We start from the raw sequence: 26,612 nt of genomic DNA, 5'->3' as shown, positions 1-26,612 counted from the left end.
TTATTATTATTATTATTATTATTATATTTAATTTTTTCCCTATTCCAGAAATTATCCAGTTTTCCTCATGACCAATACATATGGGGGAGATTTATCAAACATGGTGTTAAGTAAAACTGGTTCAGTTGCCCCTAGCAACCAATGAGATTCCACTTTTCATTCCTCACAGTGTCTTTGAAAAATGAAAGGTGAAATCTGATTGGTTGCTAGGGGCAACTAAGACAATTTTACTTAACACCAGTTTGATAAATCTCTCCCATAGAGTTGATCAGCTTCAACAGCACCACAATGAGGACAGCAACTATTGGCCCTTTTTTAATCTTATACTAAAAACTTGGAGCCATATACAACCTATGGCTAATGTTTAATTGAATCAATTGATGGTTGCCAGACAGAGATACCTTACTTATATTTCCAAAGATACTTTTCCATTGTTTTTCTTGAACCATCGGCATCTCCAATTCCCACTTCTTTTTACTTATGAACTCCACCTAAGTACATCCACTAAGATATTTATATATGAATGATATCTCCTTCTTTTTTACCACTTGCCCTCTTAATGACTCTATCAACCCATCTAAAACAAACCTAACCTCAATGGATCTGCTCATAACCTGTATGGCATTGTATATTGTATAATGTCCTCATGAACTCTGTTTTTTACTGTCTCTCTTTTTTTCCGCTCCCCCCTCCACCATCATGTCCTGTCATGTTAAACTCTGGCCCGCGGGCCAAATCTGGCCCGAGGTGCCATTATTTTTGGCCCGCCAGGCAAACCAGAATTTGAATTACATCTGGCCCACCATGGCTACTATATAAGAGACTATGGGGGAGGGCTGGTTAATATATAAGAGACTATGGGGGAGGGCTGGATACTATATAAGAGACTATGGGGAGGGCTGACTGCTATATAAGAGACTATGGGGGAGGGCTGGCTACTATGTAAGAGACTATGGGGAGGCCTGACAGCTTTATAGACATAAAAATATATTAATCTCAGAATGAAGATTACATGTCAGTTTCACTGGATGACAAATTTCATGAAAACAGATAAACAGATGTTTTTTTCAATTTCACCCCATAAACATACTACTTTATTTCACATTACATTATATATTAAAGGGTGCCTTCCCACCCAGGTAACTACCCACCAAGATGACTGCAGGAAATGAGAGCAATAGTACCTGCAACATTTGCACCACTCACCAAGGGTGGCCACAACAGACACGAGCAGAGAACATACAGAATGAGTGAGAAACTACTCATTTAGAATGATTTTCAGTAAAACAAAGAGCAGTATTTTCAAACTTATTCATTCAATCCACTAAGAACCACATATGCTGGCCAACAGAAATGTACAGAAACAAAAAGAAAAGGCACAAGAGATGCACAAGAGAGCAGCAGACCAAGAGCAACCATCCAAACCGGAAAGACAGCACAGATACACTGAATGGCAAAACCATTATCATCAGCACAAAGGTAAATTGTTCTTTGAGGCTGGGTTCACACTACGTATATTTCAGTCAGTATTGTGGTCCTCATATTGCAACCAAAACCAGGAGTGGATTAAAAACACAGAAAGGCTATGTTCACACAATGTTGAAATTGAGTGGATGGCCGCCATATAACAGTAAATACTTTGAGTCTACTTTTAACCCCCCCCTTGTCTGCTGGTTCATCTCTGGACCTTTTTGAACAAAGTGTCATACGTGAAGTAAAATGTTTGATATACCCCAAGGCTGAGAGAAATCTGTCACAGCCTGAATGGGAAGCACTAAAATGGTTAGGGTCCAGAGAAAAAGTAATCATAAAACCAGCAGACAAGGGGGGTAATGTAGTGCTACTAACCGAAGAATACTATATAGAGGAGGCCATGCGACAATTGCAAGATGTTCAAACGTATGAGAAATTAAGTAAAGACCCCACACAGGATTATCTTAATAAACTGAGGTCCTTATTACGCAGGGGCGTAGAGCAGGGACTAATGTCCAAAAGATTTGCAGAAAAATTGGTAGTTCAGTTTCCGTGCAAACCCTACTGGTACTGGATCCCCAAGATCCACAAATCTATTGAGCGCCCTCCGGGACGCCCGATAGTGGCTGGGAGAGGATCAGTAACCGAAGCAGTTTCAAAATATTTGGATTGGGTCCTGCGCCCGCTGTTATAAAACGTACCCTTGTATCTTCGTGATACCAAAGATCTACTCAAAGTGTTGGATGAGTTTGTATGGGTAGAAGGCATGACATTAGCGAGTATTGACGTCGAGAGCCTACACACCCGCATCCCACAGGATGCGGGTGTACAGGCTGTACGGCGTCAACTCAACAAAAGTGGAAATTGTGATGAGAAGTTTTCCACTTTCATCTGTGAGCTGCTGGAGTTTGTGCTCCATCATAATGCCTTCCAGTTCGCTGACCAATGGTATTGTCAGCGGGCTGGAACGGCGATGGGCACGCCGGTAGCACCAACTTTTGCAAATTTGTACTTGGCAGAGCTAGAGGATGAAATCATCTTTAATGTGCAAAATTCATATGTGTCTAAAATTGCTCTGTATATGAGGTACATAGACGATGTGCTGATTGTGTGGACCGAGACAAGTGGAGGGTTTAGTCAGTTTGTGACATACATGAATAGTAACAAATTCGGTATGTCATTCACTGCAAACTACGGTAAAAATTAATTAGACTTTCTGGATGTCCACTTACAGTTGGATGGAGGAAAGCTATTGGTTAGTGGGTATCGGAAGGAAACAGCCACGAACACATTGTTGGAATATAATAGCTACCATCCACTATCTGCTAAAAAAGCAGTGCCGTACGGGCAGTTTGTCCGTCTACGACGCATAAATAATTCGGGGGACATGTTTGAACAACAGGCTGACGACCTAAGTAAGAGATTATTGGATCGGGGATATCCCAAAGAAATTATAGATAAAGCGAGAAATAAAGCCAGAACACTCAATAGGGACACTTTAGTTCATAGAGACAAGTTCAGACAGAAGAAATCCGATAGGTTTGCGTTTGTTTTCAGACATGGCCCCATGAATAATGTGATACGATCTGCGATCAATAAAAGTTGGAGAATGTTGGAGAATGATGAAGCTCTAAAGCAGTGATTTTCAACCAGTGTGCCTTGGCACACTAGTGTGCCGCGACACATGGTTGGGTGTGCTGCGGGGAAAGTTCCCCAAACTATGGTGCCCCTGTGAAACAGGAGAAAACAATGGGGGAGAGAAACCTGGGGATAGGGGAGAAACAGGGGAGAGAAGCAGGGGGGAGAGAAACATGGGGATGGGGGAGAAAAACAGCGGAGAGAAGCAGGGGGAAGAGAAGTTTGGTGGAGAGAAGCATGGGGGAGAGAAGCACAGGAGAGAAGCAGGGGGGAGAAGTATGGTGGAGAGAAGCACAGGAGAGAAGCAGGGGGGAGAAGTATGGTGGAGAGAAGCACAGGAGATAAGCACAGGGGGGAGAAGAAAACAGGCCCAGGTTTCACACTGAGTGAGTATAAATACATTTAGAATCTATATTATTAACTATATGTATAATATGTACTGTTTTAGTGTCATTTTGTGCCATTTTGGTTGGTGGTGTGCCCCGGGATTTTTTAAGTATAAAAAGTGTGTCGCGGCTCAAAAAAGGTTGAAAATCACTGCTCTAAAGGATATAGTGGATAAAAAACCCATACTTGCGTTTAGAAAATGTAAAACAATTTGTGATGAACTGGTGAGAGGACGTTTCAGGCCACATAGGGATATGAGTGCTATGTGGCTGAGCAAGAGTGACATAAAAGGTAACCATAAATGCGGTAGATGTAAATACTGTAATCAGTTTAAAGATGTCGGCCAGATTAATTTGGGAGGTATACAGTGGCAGATTAGGGATTTCCTGACCTGTCGCTCTTCGTATGTAGTCTATGCACTCCTGTGCAGTTGTGGGTATTACTATATTGGAAAGACCATCAGGCCCCTCTGCCAGCGGTTCTCTGAACATGTACGTTCTCTGCGCACAGGTAAAGGATGTCCCAAGGTAATAGAACATATGCGTAAGTTTCATGGCGGTGACACAACACAATTGTGCTTTATGGGGTTGCTACAAGTTAAAAATCCTGTGAGGGGAGGGAATAGACATGATAGTTTAATGAAAAGAGAAACTGAATTAATTTTAAAGATGGATGCCCTGGGACCTTTAGGGTTAAACGATCGCTCTGATGTACATGGCTACAAATGAATAGAAGAAAAATAGATATGTGTATATATATGCAGTGTTGCTATAGCAAAGTGAATGAAATGTACTTTGTTCCTTTTTTGTATTGTTTTTAACTTATTTGTAAATTAGAAGTTTTTTTAATTAGCACGTAGTTAAAAGGGGCAAGGTCATGGAGTGACGTTAGGGCCGAGAGGAAGCATGAACGTCATCACGCGAAACAGGCTGTCGTCCGTTCACCCACCTGACCGCGTCCATAAGCCAGCCATGTAACCAGTGGTGAAATAAAGTTACGGATTTTTCAAGGATTTACGAGTGCCTCATCTTTCACTTCTTTGCTGGGAACAATATAACAGTAAATAACTGCCATTATTTCAATACAACAGCCGTTCTTTTAAAATAACAGCAAATATTTGCCATTAAATGGCAGCCATCCACTCAATTTCAACATTGTGTGAACATAGCCTTTCTGTGTTTTTAATCCACTCCTGGTTTTGGTTGCAATATGAGGACCACAATACTGACTGAAATATACATAGTGTGAACCCAGCCTTAGGGTGCGTTCACACATACAGGATCTGCTGCAGATTTAATGGTGTGTTCAGTTGTTTAGTTACATTGATATCAAATGTGCTACGGATCCTGTACTCGTGAACGCACCCTTAAAGGGGTTATCCAGCGTGGGGGCACTTTTTGGGAGGGACCGGGGAGGAAGTGGCTGAAATAAAAGACGACCACTCACCTCCCCGGTTCCCGTCGGTTCACCTCCCCGTTCTCATCGTGGCGTTCCGGTCCCCGCTTCCCGGCCGCTTCCTGGTGTCTGACACCGCCCGAGACGCTACGTCTTAGGGCCGCTCAGCCACTCAGTAAAGGAGGCGGGATCCGAGCGGACTTCAAATGGATCCCGCCTCCTTCACTGAGTGGCTGAGCGGCCCTGAGATGTAGCATCTCGGGCGGCGTCAGACACCAGGAAGCGGCCGGGAACCGGGGACCGGATCGCCGCGATGAGTGACCTGCCGCTAGAACCGGGGAGGTGAGTGGACGTCTTTTATTTCAGCCACCTCCTACCCGGTCCCCCCCAAAAAGTGCCCCCACGCTGGATAACCCCTTTAAGGGATATTCCTATGTTTCAGCTTGTTATTCCCAATCAATAGAGGGTTCCTGAGAACAGGAACCCAAGTTTAAAAAAAAAAAAAAAGAAATAATGACATGGCGAATCTCAATATGCCATGTGTAACACCTACCCGGTTTTCATGCCTCTTAAGCCTGTCTCCATCTAACTCAGGAACTTCAAACTTTGGGTAGTCATGTGGTTTGAATATCTGCACAGTGGAGGCATCATAAGAGGGAAGTTTATTGCCCAGAGTACTTTTCCAAGGTGCAGAAGACCATGTGTTTGAAACATCTGAAAAAAAGAGACGAAAATTTTAGAACATATATAAAGTACCATAAAATTAATATAGTACTTTGATGAGTGAAATTACAGGGTGTAGATTACAGGGTGGGGTTAAGTATAAAGTTGTAATCTAATTATGCTTACTTGAAGATAATGATGAAGTTCCATGTATGTCACATCCATTGTGTGAGGTGTTTAGTTCGCTATCATTCTGTATGGTTAATGGGGGAAGTCCAACTTTTCTTCTCTCTTCTTGCAGCTCTCGATCTCTTTCTAACGTTTGTTGAATTTCTTGCTCAATTATGTTGGAAAGTGAAGGCCTTAGCCTTGTGCTGTACTTTTCCATATAGCTTTTTCTATTGTTCCTTTCAATTTCTTCTTCGCTGTCTTGAATATTTAGGCTGAATTTTAAAGGCTGAATATGAAAATTCTCTCTGCGCAATACAAATGTTTCCTCTGAAGATTCCTTTTCTGAAGATTTTTCTAAAGGTGATTTTATATCTAAAATATTTTCTGCACTTAGCCTTCTGTTTCTGTACACATTTAATGGTGTTGGCTTCCATTTCATCCTGACACTGTATGGTTGTGGAGAATCTAAATCTGTCCAGTTCTTTGAGTCATAATCATTAACCACATCTGTATCTCCTTTTATGTTACATATTATTTCTTTTGTTACTGTTCTGGCACCACTCCCTTGCAGTGGCTGCACCGGTACTTCATCTGGCTGCTCAAACACCTTTCTGCGCTCATCTAGTTCCTGGGAATCCCCTTTGTCATAAAGTCCTGCCACTCTGCCTTCACTTTTTAGATCAGCCTCTCTCTGGACCTCTTTGTTAATCTCTCTTTGCATATATAAAGAGGTGCGAGGCCTGTTTTTGCTCCTTTTGGAATGCAGCATATCTGGCATATTAACAAGCACTGGATTTTTGGAAATTTCTATGATCTCCTTAGCTTCCCCTATACTCAGGATTCCTCTCTCTTTCCTTAAACTTTCCTCTCTCTGCAATGCAAGACGAATTTCCTTCTCTATAGGTGTTTCGTCCCTAGGATTGGGAATGCTTTCCTTTTGTTTTTCAATCTCCTCTGCTGATTTTTCTTGTTCTTCATTATTCACAGAATCTACTGACAAAGATTTGAAGAACTGTTTGCGTAGGCGGTTTAAGTTCATGTCTTTTTCAGTAATTTCTTGGGTTATGTTACATTCATCTTTATGTGGTTCATGTTCCGAATCTTCCTGCTCCTTTGTTACTTGATCATTTTCACACAGAGAGTTTTTATTTAGACGCATTTGCCTTGGCTGAGGACGAGGCATTATAGGAAGACTATTCCGTTCCTTCTCCAATTTTATAAATTGCTGTCTTACAGATTCAAAGTGTATCTGTTCTGTGTTTATATTTGGTTTGTTCTGACCTTCTACTCCAGCAAAATCTATGTTTTGGTTACTTATACTGATCACATCTTCAGTGTCTAAACTTTTTCGTTGTCCTTGTTGTTTAATTATGTCTTTACGTTTTTTCTCAAGTTCCTGAACTTTTTCTGGGGTAAGCTCATGGGATCGGGGTTTGACTTTATAATCATCATCCTCATCACTTTCACTGTTTACAAATAACTTAGTTGGACTTGTTTCAGGGAGATGTGACCGTATTTCAAAACGTTCCTCCTCCCTTAAAACTTTCAGTCGACGATCAGGAGGAGAAACCCACACATCCTTCTTCTCTATTGCTTGGGTTTCCTCAGAAAAGTTTGTTAGATCTTGCTGAGAACCATTGAGACTTTGAGATGAAGAGTAAATTCTTCTAGTAACTCTATCCATGGTTGAATTAGAGTCAGGTAAGTTTGCTCCTTGTTCTTCAGGAACATATGTTTTGTCACTGTGTGCATTTATACTTGTTTCTTGCAATATAGGGGTGCTTTTTTCTGTTGCCTCTGGTTCAGTGTCTGAGATTTTGCTTTTATTTGTATGTGCAAGTGTTTCAGTTGTACTAACAATCTGATCTGTTGAACTTTCTATATGAAATGCTCCGGAGTCTGTGACATACTCCTCAGTTGTGTTCTCTTTTACTAAATTGGGTAAAGTAGGGCTTCCATCTTCATTTTCTGGCACCTGTGAAAAATACAAAGATAAAAGATTTAATCTATTGCCTCAAGAGGTTTAGCATTCTGTATACACTGGAAGGCGTTTTAGCTGTCCTTATGCCTAAAGGCACTATTAAACAAAGCAATTATAGGCCATATTTATATGTACAATATCAGCTGATCGTTGTCTTTCAACATCTATCAACATGTTGTAAGACTAATGACTAGGATAGCAACGATCTGCAGCAATAGAAGCCGCTATCTCCTATGGGCTCTAAAGATCATCCAGGCAGCCCTCCTGCAGCTCCCCACGGCCCCCTTGCACATACCCGCTTGCTGTCGGCATGTGTAATAGCGCCGGTAGCGAGCTGGGAATGAGGAGCAAACGAGTGCTGACCTGACAGGTCGGCACTCACATGCTCACGCTAATCACCCCGTGCTTCAATCACCTATCTGCCTCCCTTCCCTGTCTTTTCCCCACTCCACCCCCCACCAGGAAGTGTCCTAACTCACACAGACCTAATGACTGCCGTCACCGTCACCAGGCAGCTCTTTCATCAGCAGGAGGGCTGCTCTAGGTCCTGTTACAGCAGCCCCCCCTCCCCAGTCCAAGTGATGTCTTGCAGTTGTTCAGCTAATGAGAGCTGAGCAAGCTGAGTCACCTGACAAGGCAGGGGAGGTGGGGGCTGCTGTAACAGGAGAAGGAGCTGAGAGAAGAGCTTGGTGACGGTGACGACAGTCATTAGGTCTGTGTGAGTTAAGACACTTCCTGGTGGGGGGTGGAAAAGACGGGAAGGGAGGCAGATAGGTGATTGAAGCACATTACACAGTTATATAACTTTGTAATGTGCTTCAATTACTGGAAAAAAAAAATTTCGTGGCACTTTTCCTTTAAAGAAAAAATATATATGAATTATTTAAATTATGGCACATGTTTAATTATGGAATGTACATATACAGGACCTCTATTAACAGGTTGGTGGTCTCAATAGTTACAATAATCACCAATCCCACAGGGGAATAAAGCTTACATGACTCAATATGGGGCCATGCAAGTACACATGCAAATATAGATCAATGAGATCAGAGCTGGTTTGCAGTGCCTTTAGAAGGCATGAGTAATCGCACAGCAGGACCACATGAATAATCTCCCAGCTTTCCCACTCCTTGTCTCATTGCCAACACTTTACACAGGCGGATTATCAGCTGAAGTGAGCGTTTTAAGGAACGCTCCTGGTCGGTAATTACCCCATGTAAAAGGGCCCTAAATTAGGCTTCTCAAACTTTTTCTATTGGAGCCTCACCCGACAGAGCAGAAAGATAAATTCCAATAATGGGTCAGCGCTCCTTTTTAGAATTTTTGAGCGTATCTCTTAGGCAGTTTGCCACTTGTACAGCGCGTGAAAAAGAACCCTTGACCTTGGGGTCAAAGGATACGTGAAGAGGAAAATAATAATCTCCAGCTCTTTTAAAGTCTTTAATATTTTATTTTCATGCTTTGTTTAAAGGCCTGGAGAGCATTATTTTCCTCTTTAGAGCAAAAAGATACCTGGGCCTCTCCAGACAGACCAAGAGGATGCCAGGGAAGGTAATGCAAAAATAAAAACTATATAAGCATAGTCTACCTTTTATTTGTTTCCTAAATTCTGTAATACATTAAAATAAGTACAAATTTAGTCAATGTAACACTGCCAAGTGACACCTAGTGATATTCCTATACTCATCAATTTCGGTGTGGTCTTGCCCACTCCTTCAACAATCCCCATTTGATCCATGGCAGCAGGTGGCCTCCACTGGCCTCTAGGGCATGTAAGCACCAACTTTACCAGAGGTAAAGGTCCAGTGTGTTTCTTATTATTATTCTTCCACCTATCCCATTTCTCCTGTACCTATTTAAATCTACTCTGCTTGTTCCTTCTTGTCCATATTCCTGCATGTTGTCTGCTTTCACCTGTACCTACCTAACACTTTCTGTACCGTTTGCTTTTCTTATTGCTGACTCTCTGGCCTGCATCTGAGCTGCCTGCTCTAATCCTCCCCCTGGTTGACTACAACGCTGCCTCTTCCCTGGTACCTTTCTCTATCTCCTGTTGACGACCCACCCTACTGACAACTTACATAAATACATTTCTCCGGCACTGTCTAGTTTTTAGGGTCATCTGCTATCCATACTGGGACAATTCTTGTGGAGCCACCTGCTGTCCTCTAGCAGCAAAAGTCTAGCTTCTGCATCCAGGAGCGGGAGAGAGGATAAAGACCTAGAGGAACTTAGACTCTGCTTCCAAGCATGGTCCAAAGTCCACTGCCCATTAAAGTCAATAATGTTGCTAAACCAAAGATTGTTGCAGCCAGGGAAAAAACTTATAGTCACTTTTGTGAAAGCTGCCTCACAAGCTGTGCCTCACAAACAGTTATGGTGCGCCTCACTGGTGAGGCCTGCCTTGCAGTTTCAGAAGCACTTTTATAAATGAATAGGGAATATAAATATTTTTTTTCAATTGTTATGTTTCAATAGAACAACCCCAGATACAAATTCTATATTTCTGGCCAATACAGATAGATGAAATGAATTTTTCTTTTCTTTTTTTCTCATTGTTGCATGAATTCACAATCAGGTCTGAATTAGTTGGAAAATTATGTTTTCTGTACAATGATGAGAATAAATAAAAAATATATATACACTCAGAGACACTGGCTCACAGTGTGAGTGAGCAGCAGGTTGGGCAGCAGAAATTATTTTTGAAGAAGAGGGAGTAGGAAGGAGTGGTGAGGCGTTCCAGAGTGCAGCACAATTGCTGAGCCACAACTCCTCTTTGACTCTTCATTACAGTAGGAGACCCTAGATAATCTGCATAATCCATTAAACTGACAAACTACCCAAAGGTAACATGCTCACTTAGGGACTGCCAACTACAGCACACTGTCAGCACCTTAGGTAGGGCCCAGGTGCTGACAGTTCCCTTTAAGGTATTTTTACAAGGGTCAATTATCAGCAGGCATAAATGCATACTGATGATAATCAGTCCAGCTTTGCCCAGTGTTAAAAAGATAGCAATCAGCCAACGAATGGAAAATCTCTCAAAGACTGATTGATCAAATCTTTTATGCAGCCTTTTAAATTAAACTGACAGCACAGAATATTTGTGTTGTCAGTTTCCATGGCTGCACAAATGATACAAAGATTGTACAATTGAAAATTCTCTTGTTAGGGCCATGTTTTCTTTGAGTAAGGCCCATATTACACGACCCGACATCTGCTAGATGGCACTCGTTTACCAAGCTCAATTATCAGCTCGATTATCACACAAATCTTTGTTAGCGATGTCCGTGCAACCCTTGCTGTGTATATAGAAAATAACAAAGTACGGTGGCTCAGTGGCTAGCACTGTAGCCTTGCAGCGCTGGGGTCCTGGGTTCAAATCCCACCAAGGGCAACATACAGTTCTATCCGTGTTTGCGTGGGTTTCCTCTGGGTACTCCGGTTTCCTCCCACACTCAAAAACATACAGATAGGTAAATTTAGATTTTGAGCCCTATTGGGAACAGGGAGCAATAATTGGCAAAAAAAACTATGTGAAGTGCTGGGAATCTGCGTGCGCTATACAAATAAAAACATTGTTATTATTATTATTATTACTTACCTTTCCACACTACCTGGTGTCCTCCTGGATGTTCCCCACCCACTGCAGCCATCGTTAAAGCTTTTAAACCCATCTGTGCAGTGACAGGCCACTCAGCTAATCACTGGCCGAGACAGAAGAGTGATGGCAAGTGATTGGCTCAGGGACTTGTCCCTTCAAAGATGGCTTCTGAAGCAGGCAAGGGGACACTAAGGAGCGTGGGCATGTAAATAACTATTATTGTCTAAAAACTTTCATCCCATTACACTTAGTAGTACACAGTATGCAGCCAATGATTTTGAAACCTTCTGAAAGACAACAATTAGCCGATGATTGATTCCCTGGATAATCATTGTCTTAATTATACAGGGTGATATCTGCCCGATTGTGGCTAATTGGGCAGATAATTTCCACATGTAATAGGACCCTTAGTCAAGTCCACAGCTCAGTAAGGTCTGTAAGCACCTTTCATTCAAACTACAATCTAATTTGCATTTTAGACAGTTTTAGGCTACGTTCCAACTACATAAAAATGACAGGTTTTTTTTGTGGATGGTCGTCATTTAATGCTTAAAGACGGCTGCAAATAATGTTCATGGACAAATGGCTGTGAAATCCCATTGTGGGAACCTAGCCTAGGTTCACACAACATAAAAAAAGGCAGTTTTTTAAATTAAAAAAAACTGCAGTTTTTGCCGCGATTTAACTGACTGCAAGGGCAATGCATTGAAGTCAATGGGAGGACGGACGTCCAATGCACACAATGTATTGAAAAACGTACGTTTTTACCACTGTAAAAACGTACGTTTTTCAATGCATTGTGTGCATTGGATGTCCGTCCTCCCATTGATTTCAATACTTTACCATTGCATTTAGTTAAATCGTGTCAAAACCGGCTGTTTTTTTAATATAAAACGGCCGTTTTTTGACGTTGTGTGAACCTAGCCTTAAAGTGTCACAGTTGTTAAAATTTTTATTGCAGAAATCAATAGTCCAGGTGATTTTAAGAAACTTTGTAATTGGTTTTATTAGCTGAAAAATGAATTTTTATCATGAAAAAGCAGTTTGAAGCGCTCCCCCCTGTCTTCATGGTTTTTCTATGGAGAGAGAAAGTAAAAGCAGCAAAACAGGACAACAAAGAGTTAATTTACATTCACATCATGGGCTCTCTCCTTTGACAGGCACCATGGACCTCTCTGACCTCTAATTAGGGCTCTGAATAGCTCCCCAGCTGTGTAATCCTTTGTTCTCGGCTCTCAGCTGCCCCCTAATCTCACTCCTTCCCCCTCCCCCCTGCCCTCTTAGACCAGACAGATCCGACTAATGAAAAAACAGTCGAGATTTTCTGATTCTGGGGAGTGGATGACAGAAAGGAGAGGAGGGGCCTGGGAAAAGGCTTTTTACATGCAGATATGGCTAATAAACCCAATTACAAAGTTTCTTAAAATCGCCTGGGCTATTGATTTCTGCAAAAAAAAAAAAAAAAAAATTAACGACAGTGACACTTTAAAGTGAAACTCAAATATCTTCTTTTTTTTCTTTTTTCTTTTAATTTAAACTTGAAAAACATGTCATTAATTAAAAGATTTTTCTTTGTTTGGCTGAGGTATATTTCACAGAGCCCATTTCTTTACATGACATTAATCAAATGCTGTTTTGTGTCATATCTCTTATTTGTGTAAAACACTGGTTGAACTTCCTCTAAGTGTAATGATTGCATAATTTTTGCAATTGGCCGTAGTAAGTTTATATACATTCAAACCCCCACATCTGCTGTTTTTTTTTTTTAATTTTTCTTGTTAAGCCCTTAAAGAGACCCAAATTTTGGAAAACTCTAAAAACTTTGGAAAACTCCAAGATTTATACTACAATATAATTTTTATATGGGCTTGTAAGAATCAATAAGATAATATACTTTTATTATTTTACTTTTATTATAATTTTAAACCTATATAAAATACAGTGTAAATTTTGAAAGTTCTGAACTCATGTAGTAAAAAAAGTACTATCACTATGTCAGTAAATAATATTAGTTGCATTATTTTGACAGCCCATACGCAGTATTCTCACTAGTAAGCAGTCTTATATGAGAATGATAAAATGCTTTGTGTCTGGTATATCTGGTTTTATGCCTTTCCTGATGACCATGAAGAACACTCCCAAAAGTATACAGTACCAATGGTTGTTAAATCTGTAATAATTATCATATAGCTGGGATCCCTTGTTCGGGTATGAAGGAGGTGGATTTTGTGCGTAGCTCCCTGGTGTCATTGGATTACGTAGGAAGGTGGGGGTGAGATGAGGAATACACCAGTAGTGCTGCAAGCTGCTGATAACACACTTTACTGATAATTCCAGGAATGTCTAAACTCTACACAAACATGCTGACTATACATCTGAAAACTGGCAAACTCAGGCCAGACAAATGCATATAAAGTATGGGTGTATTAGAGACATACATCTACAATAGTCGAATTAAAAAAAAAAAAAATTAATGAGACACAAACATAGAAATTCTTAGTTGCATAGGGTTTAAAACAAAAGCTATGATAACAATGGTAATAGGGACAATTCTATTAGATTCCAGACATGGCTTACAAACTAAAATAACCCTTTAAACACACATAGCTACAAGAAAAAAAAACTCACACAGTGTTTAAGCGTATTCCATCGCAAATAGTTATTTTTGACCCTGATAAACTGCTACAGCGTAAACATTTCTGTAAGGTCCCTTCTTTTGCTCAGTTTAATGATCTTTCTGAAGTTCTTCAACTTATATTCCCTCTGACTGATTTTTAAAAATTTTTTATATACAATTGCATGTGCGACAGTATAATATACTGTAGTACTGTATATAGTAGTATGTATTCCTTTTCTGCATGCTCATCCTTCAACAGTCTGTGATGGTGTCTCATCAGCACTGGCGCTGTCACTTTTTAGCATACATTTATACCCTGTGCCCACCCCCTGTTAAATTAGTTTCTCCCTTCTACTGTCTCTCACCTTCTAGTCCTGGGATACTTCTCTTTCTGGCCAGTTCCCACGCATTCTACTCTGAACTTGAAAAATGTGCATGTTTAGGGACTGTTAGCAAAGTCCAGGGATCATAATAGTGGTGACACACCCAGGGCAGAGGAGGGACCTACAGACAAGGGTGAGCAAGGTGCAATCTATGAAATTTTAAATGTGGTAAGGCAGCAAAGGCTTTTTGGATAAACACATATGAATGTGGGCGTGCCTCAGATGGGGCACAGCTGGGACAGAATATGATATGTCGGTGCGCATTCAGTAGATTTCGAAAACAGAAATATTTCAATAGCTATTATTGTATAGTGAAATGTGCCATATATGTTTAGATTAATGTAACCTCTCTGTGCCTACTAGCACACCAGTTACCAAGCCTGGTACAGCACAGAATATTCACATCTACCGCCAGATGCAGCATTAAATGTTTCCACTCACCTGCTCCCTTCTGTCTAAACTGCCGCATAGCACCTGCCACGGAGAAGGGTATTTAAACATTCTGTGGGCTGTCAGGTGGAGTCTGCAGAATCAGCACTCTTCAGAATATGACAGGAACAATAAGAAGGTGTCTCTGTCAGTCCTGTAGAAAAGATCTCAGAATGAAACCCAAAAGGTAGAGACAGAGCAATGAACTTGTGCACATTACTGATAATACATCCCATGCAAGTGCCCTTGTAATAGTAAAAAAAAATAACTCATGTGCATACCAACTAACAATAAAACAATTCAGACACTATCTTGTATTCCTTTTTAGGAAAGCAGCCTGAGTTACAAAAATAATTTATACTCACATGATAATGACTGTAAAACTGTAAATAGACATATGAAGCATCCCTTTACTTAGGGTATTGACATATTGAAACGTCTGTTGGGGCCATATTACACAGCGCGAAAACTAGTGGAAGCATGCGCCGATCTGCACTTTTTTCCTCCTCATGTTTGAAAGGCCATAGCGCTTTTTTCACCTACAAACTTATATGAGCTATTATTTTTAGCAACACCTTTTGTACTTTGAATATCTCCATAAAATATGCTGAGAAACTGAAAAAAAAATAATGAAATTGATTAAAAAAATTGAATAAAAAAATGAATAAACGATACCTGTCATCACTTACATTGTTACTCGCCTCTTCTCTACTACTCTTTTAGTGGTTGGGTATAATGTTGGCTGTTCTCCAATCATCAGGAACATCTCCTGTTAGGAGCGATTGGTTTTACAGATCTGTCAGGGGGGCAGCAATCAAAGAATACAGACTGGAGACTGTATATGCAGGGCCACTAGGCACCAGTGGTCCGGGGCCTAGGGCAGAACCCCTGCATGGGAGCAGCAACAGGCAGCAGGGGGAAGGAAACAACAATTTTTTTTTTTTGTAGTCTCCCACCTCCCGTTCAGACTTTTCGGGGGTGTATGGTGGTATTGGTCAGATCTGGTATGGCGGTGTTATCCAGTTACAGTATGGCAGTATTGGTCAGGTGTGGTATGGATGTTATCTAGTCACATTATAACGGTATTGTTCAGGTCAGGTGTGACGGTATTAAATGTAATGTCTTGAGCTATTACCTACAAGTCTACCAATCCTGTGGTGAGAATTCCTTCAGGCAATATGCAGGCTGCACTAATTATTGATTCAATGTGGATATTTGTTTATGTTCAAAACCATGAAAAACGTGATTCAGACAATGTTTCTATATGTAGATGCATGAAAGAAGTCCGTGGAGCCTCAGTTGAGAGTCTCAAAACACGGAAATAGCCAGGTATCCCTTTCTCCAGAGAAGGAAGCCTGTTGCCAAGGGGTGCCTCCTAGTGGGGAGAACACCAAACCACCCTGATACGTAGTCCCTCAGGTCCTTGCTCTGTTGCAAGCATTGGGACCAAAATAGGGAAGCCCCAGGATGGCCTCTATAAGTCAAAGTCTAACTCTGTTGCGAGTGTAACGACATAAGACATAAGACCAAAGCAGTCATCCATCCACAGACAGCAGTTTTGGGATATTTGCCCCTCGTTAGTGTGGAGCAGGATTCTGGCTACTGGGGCAATGAAAAATTGACCAACAAAACACACCAATCACTGAACTCAAGGAGAACAGTGAAAAAAACAATGGAGTAATCACTTACTTGGCAACAGGCTTCCTTCTCTGGAGAGAGGGATATCTTGCTATTCCCGTGTTTTGAGACTCGCAACTGAGGCTCCACAGACCCCTTTTTTGCATATTCAAATTTTGTAGGGGGCAATCAGTGGAGACTCTTAAATGAGTACTTCATTGGTTTTTTTCACTGTTCTTCTTGAGTTCAGTGATTGGTGTGTTTTGTTTCTATATGTAGAGAAATGCATGTGGCGGAAACAAGGCTCCCATTTCTTCCCCAGTAGTCATGTGCTGTTACCAAGATTATTGGCCATACACCTATTGGTTACCATAGATGTGCCTGGTTTCACCTGCATGTGGTAGCATACAGTAAATGTGGAAACGCGGCCTAAGGCTATGTTCACATAGCTTAAGAGATTGGCTGTTCCGTGACTTGGCCGGGTCACGGAACGGCCGGTCTCTGAAAAGATCGTCCCGGCCGGTACTGCAGTACCAGCTGGATGATCTTTCGGGCGGCAGTGTTCTGATGCGGGCGCATCCGTGCGCGCCTGCATCAGAACTTTCCACTGCACACTATGGACCGTGTGGCCGGATCCGCTTGCTCCATAGTGTGCACTGACATGGGTTTCTGCAGCAAAACTGCAGAAAACTGACATGTCAGTTGTTTCCAGCGCCGCAAGGGATCCCGGCCAGAGCACATACTATGTGCATACGCTCCAGCCTGGATCCCATAGACGGCTATGTAACTTATATTTCCGTAATAATCATGGCCATTGTACAACGGCTGTGATTTTACGAAAATATACGTTGTGTGAACATAGCCTCAGACTGATCAGATATCAATATGATGTTCAGAAACTAGAAAATCATGATGCTAATTGGTGAGTGAAGGTGGGGCGTCTGCAGGTTTAGTGCCTAGGGCAGCAGCTGTTAATACGGCCCTGTGTATATGTTGCATATCATACTCCTCCTGTCTCTGCAGCATGTTAGCCCCTCCATTGCACTGGCTCCCTCCTCCTGCTTTGTAATTAAAGTGTACCTTCATTTGATTCTTAGCTTTAAAACAAGGTCAAGATTGCTGCAGTAGCTTTGACCCATGAGGCCAGTACATCAATGGGGCTGTTTGTGTAGGCTATTAACTATTTAAATTCCACTGTCAAAAATGATAGTGGCATTTAAACACAGTAAATGTTCATCATTGATGGGGCAGTGCGATACATCAGCGCCCCGTTGCAGGACTGTAAGGAGCCTATCTGTTGTTACGGCATCCCGGTACCTGCACTAAGGCTCTGTTGCTGCCAATTTCGCTTTATGTTCCTATAGCAGACTGAAGCAATAGAGTGTATAAAGGAAGACTAGAGACACTGAAAACTCTTGCAGTAGTGATATTTATTTACAGTGTGTATACCAAAGGGTGAGACTATGTGTTCTGGAACACCAATATACGGTAACCTCTCTGCTTCTCTACTGCATACAAGTTACCCTGAACTGGGATGTAATATGTGATATGCTGCTGTGCTATAACTAGCATATCACATGTAATATGTGATATAACAAAGTTGTTTCCCACCATTATATGGACTACTACATATTATGGTACATTCAGCCGTATGATGACTTATGTGTGCGTAATTATACACTGTAAATAAATATTACTACTGCAAGAGTTTTTGGTGTCTCCACACCTTCTTTATATCGTTAATTATACATAAACATTGCATCATATGATTCAGTGAAACCTGTAGCAATAGAGTGCCAATGATCAGTAAACAGTTGTGCAAATGTATAGTAAGTGCAAAATTAGTCAGGAGAACTGGGGCCGGATATTTAGAACACTACACTGCCTGTGTTTATGTATGAATACCAATACAATGGCCCAGATTTATCAAGCTGCCTGAACCCACACTGTCTGTTTTTTTCCAACAGCAACCAATCATTTAGGTTTAGTTTTATCGTAGCTCATTAAGATATAAAACCTCAGCTGTGATTGGTTGCTCACAGTGTGAGACCAATTTATCTGATAGAGTTTTGAAGCCAAAGCCAGGAACAGACTATAAAACAGAGAATGGGATTTCTCCAAATTTCAAATCCATTCCTGGCTTTGGCTTCAAAAATCTGTCAGATAAATTGGTCAATTATCTGTGTGTGTGAACACAGCCTGAGTTTCAGGCAGCTTGATAAACGTGGGCCAATGTATTCCCTATTACAACCAGTCACGTTCCTTAAGAATGATATTACGCCCTGCCCCCTGTCTGCATCATCAGCCTGTGCTCAGCAAACACACACAATGTGAGACAGAGGCATGGAAGATTTGTCTGCTAAGGTGGGTGAGCAGAAGGAGCAGGCGACAATGTGATATGGCACAGGGGTCATTTTTCTTCACTTCCTGGATTTCTATCAGCTACCAGTGTGGCAGAATGGTAATACATTGTATAGACACATCCGGAGTTCCCCTTCAAGTTTTTCTAGTTCTACAAGTAAAAACACTGATTTGCTTTGTTATTAAACAACTACATTTTTATATGTGGCCCAATGTCTATAAGTGAAAATCATCAATAAGTGTCCAACATCTTCCTCCTTCTCAGTAGTACTGCTTATCTGGCCATAAGACATATTCCCATATTTGCAGGACAACATTGTTAGATATTAGAGATAAGCGAACCTGGAGCATGCTCAGAATTGCAGTAAAAATAGTGATATTTTACCCAATTTGTGCTAAAATTAAAGGCTAATTAAAGGAGTTATCCAAAAACATGGCTACTTTTGCACCACTCTCGTGTCCAGTTTGAGTGGGGTTTTGAAACTCAGTTCCATTGAAGTAAATAGTGCTTAATTGCAAACCACACCTGAACTGGCGACAAGAGTGGTCCAAAAGTGGCCATGTTTTTGTAGCGATGGATAACCCCTATAAACGCTTTGTCTGAACATAGCATAAACCCTTAATGACCCATGACGCTCATTTTCATTATGAGGCCATTAAAGGGGTATGGAGAGAACTTGGGACTCGAGTCTGCTTTATACCAAGCAAATCCAGGTTGCTTTCTAACAGACAGCATGGAAGGGTTACTGTGCAGGCTATTTAACTCTTTAAAGCTGGTAAAGCTGACAGTAGCATTTAAAATGCCTTATTAAAGGGAAGCTGCAACCATGAATATGCTACCTAAGCTATCACCATAACGTTGTAGAGCAGAAGGAGCTGAGCGGAGTGATATATACTGTATGTTTATGGGAAAAGATTCAGTATAACTTGTAATTTATTGATTAAAATTTCTGATATTCCCATGCTACAGAGTCCAGTCCATTAAGTGACATTATCCACTAAACTCCTTAAAGGGGTTGGCCACTATATAGTAAATTTGCTCAGTATGTAGTATTAGTAAGTGTTCTCACTGCCCTTACTGACAGCAGCTCCCTGTGTACCTCATACAGCTAAAATCAGACTCCCCTCCTCCAGGCTTTGCTGTCCTGCTCTGTGGTGAGGCTGTCCATAAGATGTGACCAAGCCCCTCCCCCCAGTGTCCACCACTGCCTATGCCTTTAGAGGACACTGGGGCGGGGCATGGTCACATACTCCTCTATGTCGGCCATCTTATGGACAGAAACACCACAGAGCAGGACAGCAAAGCCTGGAGGAGGGAAGTACAGTGAGTATACTTACTAATACTGTATCCTGAACAATTTTACTATAAAGTGGCCAACTCCTTTAACACAGAATGAGTAGGGATTTTAAACAACAAGTTAGAAGTTATACTGAATCTTTTTCCATAAAGATATATATCAACCTGCTGAGACCAGGTGTGAGACCAATTTATCTGATAGAGTTTTGAAGCCAAAGCCAGGAACAGACTATAAAACAGAGAATAGTCCAAGGAAAGAATGGGATTTCTCCAAATTTCAAATCCATTCCTGGCTTTGGCTTCAAAAATCAGTCAGATAAATTGGTCAATTATCTGTGTGTGTGAACACAGCCTGAGTTTCAGGCAGCTTGATAAACCTGGGCCAAGGTATTCCCTATTACAACCAGTCACGTTCCTTAAAGGGTGAGCAGAAGGAGCAGGCGACAATGTGAATTGGCACAGGGGCCATTTTTCTTCACTTCCTGGATTTCTATCAGCTACCAGTGTGGCAGAATGGTAATACATTATATAGACACATCTATATAACTTTTAATGTACTTTTAATAGAAAACAAGTTTTTCTTATCCGGAGTTCACCTTCAAGGTTTTCTAGTTCTACAAGTAAAAACACTGATTTGCTTTCTTATTAAACAACTCAATTTTTCATATGTGGCCCAATGTCTATAAGTGAAAATCATCAATAAGTGTCCAACATCTTCCTCCTTCTCAGTAGTACTGCTTATCTGGCCATAAGACATATTCCCATATTTGCAGGACAACATTGTTAGATATGAGAGATGAGCGAACCTGGAGCATGCTCGAGTCCACCCGAACCCGAACATTTGGCATTTGATTAGTGGTGGCTACTGAAGTTGGATAAAGCCCTAAGGCTATGTAGAAAACATGAATATAGTCATTGGCTGTATCCATGTTTTCCAGACAACCTTAGGGCTTTATCCAAGTTCAGCAGCCACCGCTAATCAAATGCCGAACGATCGGGTTCGGATGGACTCGAACCCGAACCCGGTTCACTCATCTCTATTAGATATATGTTATAAATTCAGCCTTGATATAAAGTCTGGACTGGGACTACATTTACTGCAGAGTAATTCAATGGATTGCAGTGTCCACACAGAGGGTATACTTTGTAGACTTTCAGTGAGAACCACTTATCCGTTTTAAAATCCATGCTTACTGTCATTCAAGTTTTATGAGGATCACATTGACAGGACAGATTTCTACACAATGAAGGTGCCTACTGAATGTCAACAATGTTGAGCTTAAAGAATTGTTACAGAACATATATAAGGATTCTATAGTTCCATCATATAAAATCCATAGTAAGTCCTTCAGTCCTTTACAGCTTAAAAGGATGAGCATCAATCAGTCAATCATTATAGAAAAATGTGTTAATCTTTCCCCTTATTACTAGTTAATTAGTTACATTATACAATTCATAAAATAATAAAACAAATGTCACCACAGAGTCACACTGCAAAATAATCATGGAAATATTCATCTCAGCTTACTTACAACATTCCTGCACCTGTCAGATAGTGATTGCACAGCCTTTACATAATGTACAATATTTTATTACAATCATCTTACTGGCCCCTCCTGCAGTGGGACGTCCTCTAGGTGCGTCCATCACATTTGACCTTGGACTCTTCAGTATCGATAACTTGAAGATTTGGAAAGCAGCCAATGAGAAATATTACTTACACTTCCTCAATCACCTATGTCCTCTCTCTCCATAAACTTTATCTCACCGTCATTGCCTGTTTGCACGGCCTAGCCCTCACATATCTAGCTGTCTCTTCTCTAAGCTACATTCCATTACATTAAATAAAGTGCCATAAAAAACTGTAGTAGTCCTGTACTTGGAATTGGAGGTATGCTTTTGGTCGTCGTCATGCTGAAAGGTAAAATTCCTTTTCATCTTCAGCTTTTTAGCATAGGCCTAAAGGTTTTGTGCCGAAACTGACTGCAATTTAGAGCTGTTTATAATTCCTTCCACCTTGGCTAAAACCTCAGGTCCAACTCCGGAAAAAATAGCCCCAAAAAGTAATGCTGCCTTCTCTACACTTCACTGTGGGTGTGATGTTCTTTTGGTGATGCGCAGTTTTGGCTTTCTGTCAAAAATACCTTTTGGAATTATAGCCAAAAATTCAACCTTGGTCTTATCAGAAAATTAACACTTTTCCAAAATTCTTTTGGCAGACTTAAAGCAGGTTTTGGCAAAACATAGCTGAATTTGGGTTTTTCTTTGTAAGAAATGGCAACTGTCTCGCCACCCTACTCCACAATGCAGACATTAAAAAATATAAGAGATTGTTGTCACATGCAGTGCACAACCAGTGCTTGCCAGAAATTCCTGCAGCTCTTTAAGGCTATGTTCAGACAGAATTGCAGTAAAAATAGCGCTATTTTACCCAATTTGTGCTAAAATTAAAGGCTAATTAACCCTTTAAGTACAGGGGCAATTTTAATTTTTGCGATTTAGTTTTTTCCTCCTTGTGCATAAAAAGCCATAGCAGTTGCATTTTTTCACCTAGAAACCCACATAAGCCCATATTTTTTGCGCCACTAATTGTACTTTGCAATGACAGGCTGAATTTTTGCATAAAGTACACAGCAAAAGCAGGAAAAAATTCAATGTGTGGTTAAATTGAAAAAAAACAAACACATTTTGTGTTTTTAGTGGATATGTGTTTTTACACCGTTCGCCCTGGGGTAAAACTGACTTGTTATATATGTTCCACAAGTTGTTACGATTAAAACGATATGTAACATGTATAACTTTTCTTGTATCTGATGGCCTGTAAAAAATTAAAACCATTGTTTACACATATATACGTTCCTTAAAATCGCTCCATTCCCAGGCTTATAGCGCTTTTATCCTTTGGTCTATGGGGCTGTGTGAGGTGTCATTTTTTGCGCCATGATGTGTTCTTTCTATCGGTACCTTGATTGCGCATATACGACTTTTTGATCGCTTTTTATTATCATTTTTCTGGATTTGACGCGACCAAAAATGCGCAATTTTGCACTTTGGAATTTTTTAGCGCTTACGCCGTTTACCGTGCGAGATCAGGAATGTGATTAATTAATAGATCGGGTGATTACGCACGCGGCGATAGCAAATATGTTTGTTTATTTATTTACTTTTATTAATAACCTGGGAAAAGGGGGGTGATTCAGACTTTTATTAGGGGAGGGGGCTTTTTATTAATAATGACACTTTTTTTTTTTTACTTTTACACTTATACTAGAAGCCCCCCTAGGGGACTTCTAGTATAAGTGCTTTGATCTCTCATAGAGATCTCTGCAGCATAGATATGCTGCAGAGATCCATGAGATAGGCACTCGTTTACTTCCGGCTGCTGCAGCCGGAAGTAAACGAGTGCCGAGTCGGGGACAGCGCCATCTTGGAGCGGTCCCCGGCCGGCTTCAGAAACGGAGATCGCTCCTCCGGGAAAACGTCCCGGAGGAGCGCTCTCCCCACTAGACACCAAGGATGACGCTGCAAACGGTAATCGGATGCAGCTGTCAACTTTGACAGCTGCATTCGATTACTGTATTAGCGGGCACGGCGATCGGACAAGCGGCACCGGGCTGCCGCGGTTCAGAGCGCGGCCGCCGCGCGGTCCCGCTCTGAACGTCCTTACCGACCGCAGGGCGTAAATATACGCCCGCGGTCGTTAAGGGGTTAAAGGAGTTATCCAGCACTTTTGCACCACTCTCGTGTGCAGTTTGAGTGGGGTTTTGAAACTCAGTTCCATTGAAGTAAATGGAGCTTAATTGCAAACCACACCTGAACTGGCAAGAGTGGTCCAAAAGTGGCCATGTTTTTGTAGCGCTGGATAACCCCTATAAACGCTTTGTCTGAACATAGCATATACCCTTAATGACCCATGACGCTCATTTTCATCAAGAGGCCATTAAAGGGGTATGGAGAGAACTTGGGACTCGAGTCTGCTTTATACCAAGCAAATCCAGGTTGCTTTCTAACAGACAGCATGGAAGGGTTACTGTGCAGGCTATTAACTCTTTAAAGCTGGTAAAGCTGACAGTAGCATTTAAAATGCCTTATTAAAGGGAAGCTGCAACCATGAATATGCTACCTAAGCTATCACCATAACGTTGTAGAGCAGAAGGAGCTGAGCGGAGTGATATATACTGTATGTTTATGGGAAAAAGATTCAGTATAACTTGTAATTTATTGATTAAAATTTCTGATATTCCCATGCTACAGAGTCCAGTCCATTAAGTGACATTATCCACTAAACTCCTTAAAGGGGTTGGCCACTATATAGTAAATTTGCTCAGTATGTAGTATTAGTAAGTGTTCTCACTGCCCTTACTGACAGCAGCTCCCTGTGTACCTCATACAGCTAAAATCAGACTCCCCTCCTCCAGGCTTTGCTGTCCTGCTCTGTGGTGAGGCTGTCCATAAGATGTTACCATGCCCCTCCCCCCAGTGTCCACCACTGCCTATGCCTTTAGAGGACACTGGGGCGGGGCATGGTCACATACTCCTCTATGTCGGCCATCTTATGGACAGAAACACCACAGAGCAGGATAGAAAAGCCTGGAGGAGGGAAGTACAGTGAGTATACTTACTAATACTGTATCCTGAACAATTTTACTATAAAGTGGCCAACTTCTTTAACACAGAATGAGTAGGGATTTTAAACAACAAGTTAGAAGTTATACTGAATCTTTTTCCATAAAGATATATATCAACCTGCTGAGTTCTTCCTGCTCTATATCATGATGGTGATAGATTACTTAGCATTGCTTTGGAGACAGGTTCCCTTTAAATGTTCTAGGTGGAATCGGCGGCTGGATTAGCTCCCCACAACGTGATCACAGAGAACCGATCCATTCTCATGGTAGCCCAAGGCCTGTGCTTGGCCTAATGGCTGCTGGGATTTGGAGATTAAAGTTACTCTGTACCCACAATCTGACCCCCCAAGCCGCTTGCACCTTCGGATAGTTGCTTTTAATCCAAGACCTGTCCTGGGGTCTGTTTGGCAGGTGATGCAGTTATTGTCCTAAAAAACAACTTTTAAACTTGCATTCCGTGCCAAACGTGAGTATATGTGCCCTAACTTTGCACCCCCTCCGTTCCTCCTCCCCACCCGCTTCATCATTAGGAATGCGACTGGAACATTTTCTCCATGCTGAACATTGCGCAGGTCCTTAACGATCCAGCCCATGTGCCCTGCTGACACAGGTGGGGAATAAGAGACAATCTGCCTGGAGCATTCCTAATGATGAGGAGGGTGAAGAGGAGGGAGGGAGGGGTGGTGCAAAGTTAGGGCATAGATACTCCCGTTTGGCATGCGGCTGCATGTTTAAAAGTAGTTTTTTAGGACAATAACTGCATTACCTGCCAAATGGACCGCAGGACAGATCTTGGATTAAAAGCAGCTATCCGAAGGTACAAGCGGTTTGGGGGGGACAGATTGTGGGTACAGAGTCGCTTTAATTATTTATTAAGCATGTATGTCTGATGAAATATATGATATAGTTACTTATATTGGCTTGTACCATTGATTGTTTGTTGGCAAACGACAGTGCTTATTTATGGCTATGTTTACATACTGTATTTTGGTCAACATTTTAAACCAAAACGAAAAGAGGGGAAAACACAGAAAGGCTATGTTTCCACACCTTGTTTTCGAATGGCTGTCATTTTAAGTCCAAGTAACGGCCGCTATTTTATAATGACAGACGTGATTTGGCTTTAAAATTACAGCCGCCCTAAAACCCGTCCATTAAACAGCCAAAAAAGACGGTGTGCAATCATAGCCAAAAGGTGTAAATCTTTCCATTACAGTTTTTCTCTGTCCGCTTCTATTCTAAGTTTTGGATAAAAATACTGACCAAAATACTATGGGGGGCATATATGAAAATGTTCCCGCCGCGCCGATGGTTTGCACATTTATGTACCAGCCCTTACCATGTACCATTAACCCCCTCCTTGCCCCCTGGCACAACAGGCGTACACTGGGCAGATGAAAATGTTATTCGCAATACAGGCATCGGTGAATTAATTTATTTGCATTTACCCATTTTAGTCCAAAAAATACAACTTTTTTGCTTCATTAATTCCCCCCCTTTGTGAACCCATCAAAAAAGGCGCCCGTAAAACAGACAAAAATATAAATAAAAGTCAGTTATGGTATTTACAGAAAAAAAAAATTGTTAGCAAGGGTCACAGTTCTTCTTCATGGATTTAGACTTGGTTTAGATTAGGAGGTCTATCAACTATTGAAAGGTATATATTGTATGCTATATAGCAGGGGCAGGGAAACTTGGCTCTACAGCTGTTGCAAAACTACAACTTCCATCCTGCCTGAACAGCCAAAGCTTTAGCTTTACACTTTACCTTTCGGTGTCCAGGAATGATGGGAGTAGTTTTGCAACAGCTGGAGAGACAAGATTCCCTATCCCTGCTATATAGTCTTTTAATCCTACAATAAGTGCAAAGTATAACTGAGAAAAAAGACATACCATTCTTTTGACCCAAATTATAAAAAAAAAAAAACTAATAAAAATAAATATAAAAAAGACAAATCACCTCTC

At 41.2% G+C, this 26,612-nt stretch overlaps 1 protein-coding gene across 1 annotated transcript in view; it reads right to left on the bottom strand.

Moving 5' to 3' along the window:
- MISP (mitotic spindle positioning) overlaps positions 1 to 21,591 on the bottom strand; it is a 30,860-nt gene extending 9,269 nt beyond the window's left edge. Inside the window, exons 1-4 of the mRNA XM_069962383.1 lie at positions 21,552 to 21,591; positions 14,757 to 14,898; positions 5,743 to 7,702; positions 5,447 to 5,607 (exon numbers count right to left, since the gene is read on the bottom strand). Coding sequence (XP_069818484.1) covers positions 5,447 to 5,607; positions 5,743 to 7,702; positions 14,757 to 14,816 — 2,181 coding nt within the window. The 5' untranslated portion in view covers positions 14,817 to 14,898; positions 21,552 to 21,591. The remainder of the gene's footprint in view (positions 1 to 5,446; positions 5,608 to 5,742; positions 7,703 to 14,756; positions 14,899 to 21,551) is intronic.
- Positions 21,592 to 26,612: the final 5,021 nt, after the last annotated feature.

This window comes from Dendropsophus ebraccatus, chromosome 3 (genome assembly GCF_027789765.1).
Source record: "Dendropsophus ebraccatus isolate aDenEbr1 chromosome 3, aDenEbr1.pat, whole genome shotgun sequence".
Classification (NCBI taxonomy): domain Eukaryota; kingdom Metazoa; phylum Chordata; class Amphibia; order Anura; family Hylidae; genus Dendropsophus; species Dendropsophus ebraccatus.
This window is presented reverse-complemented; position numbering and strand designations above follow the sequence as displayed.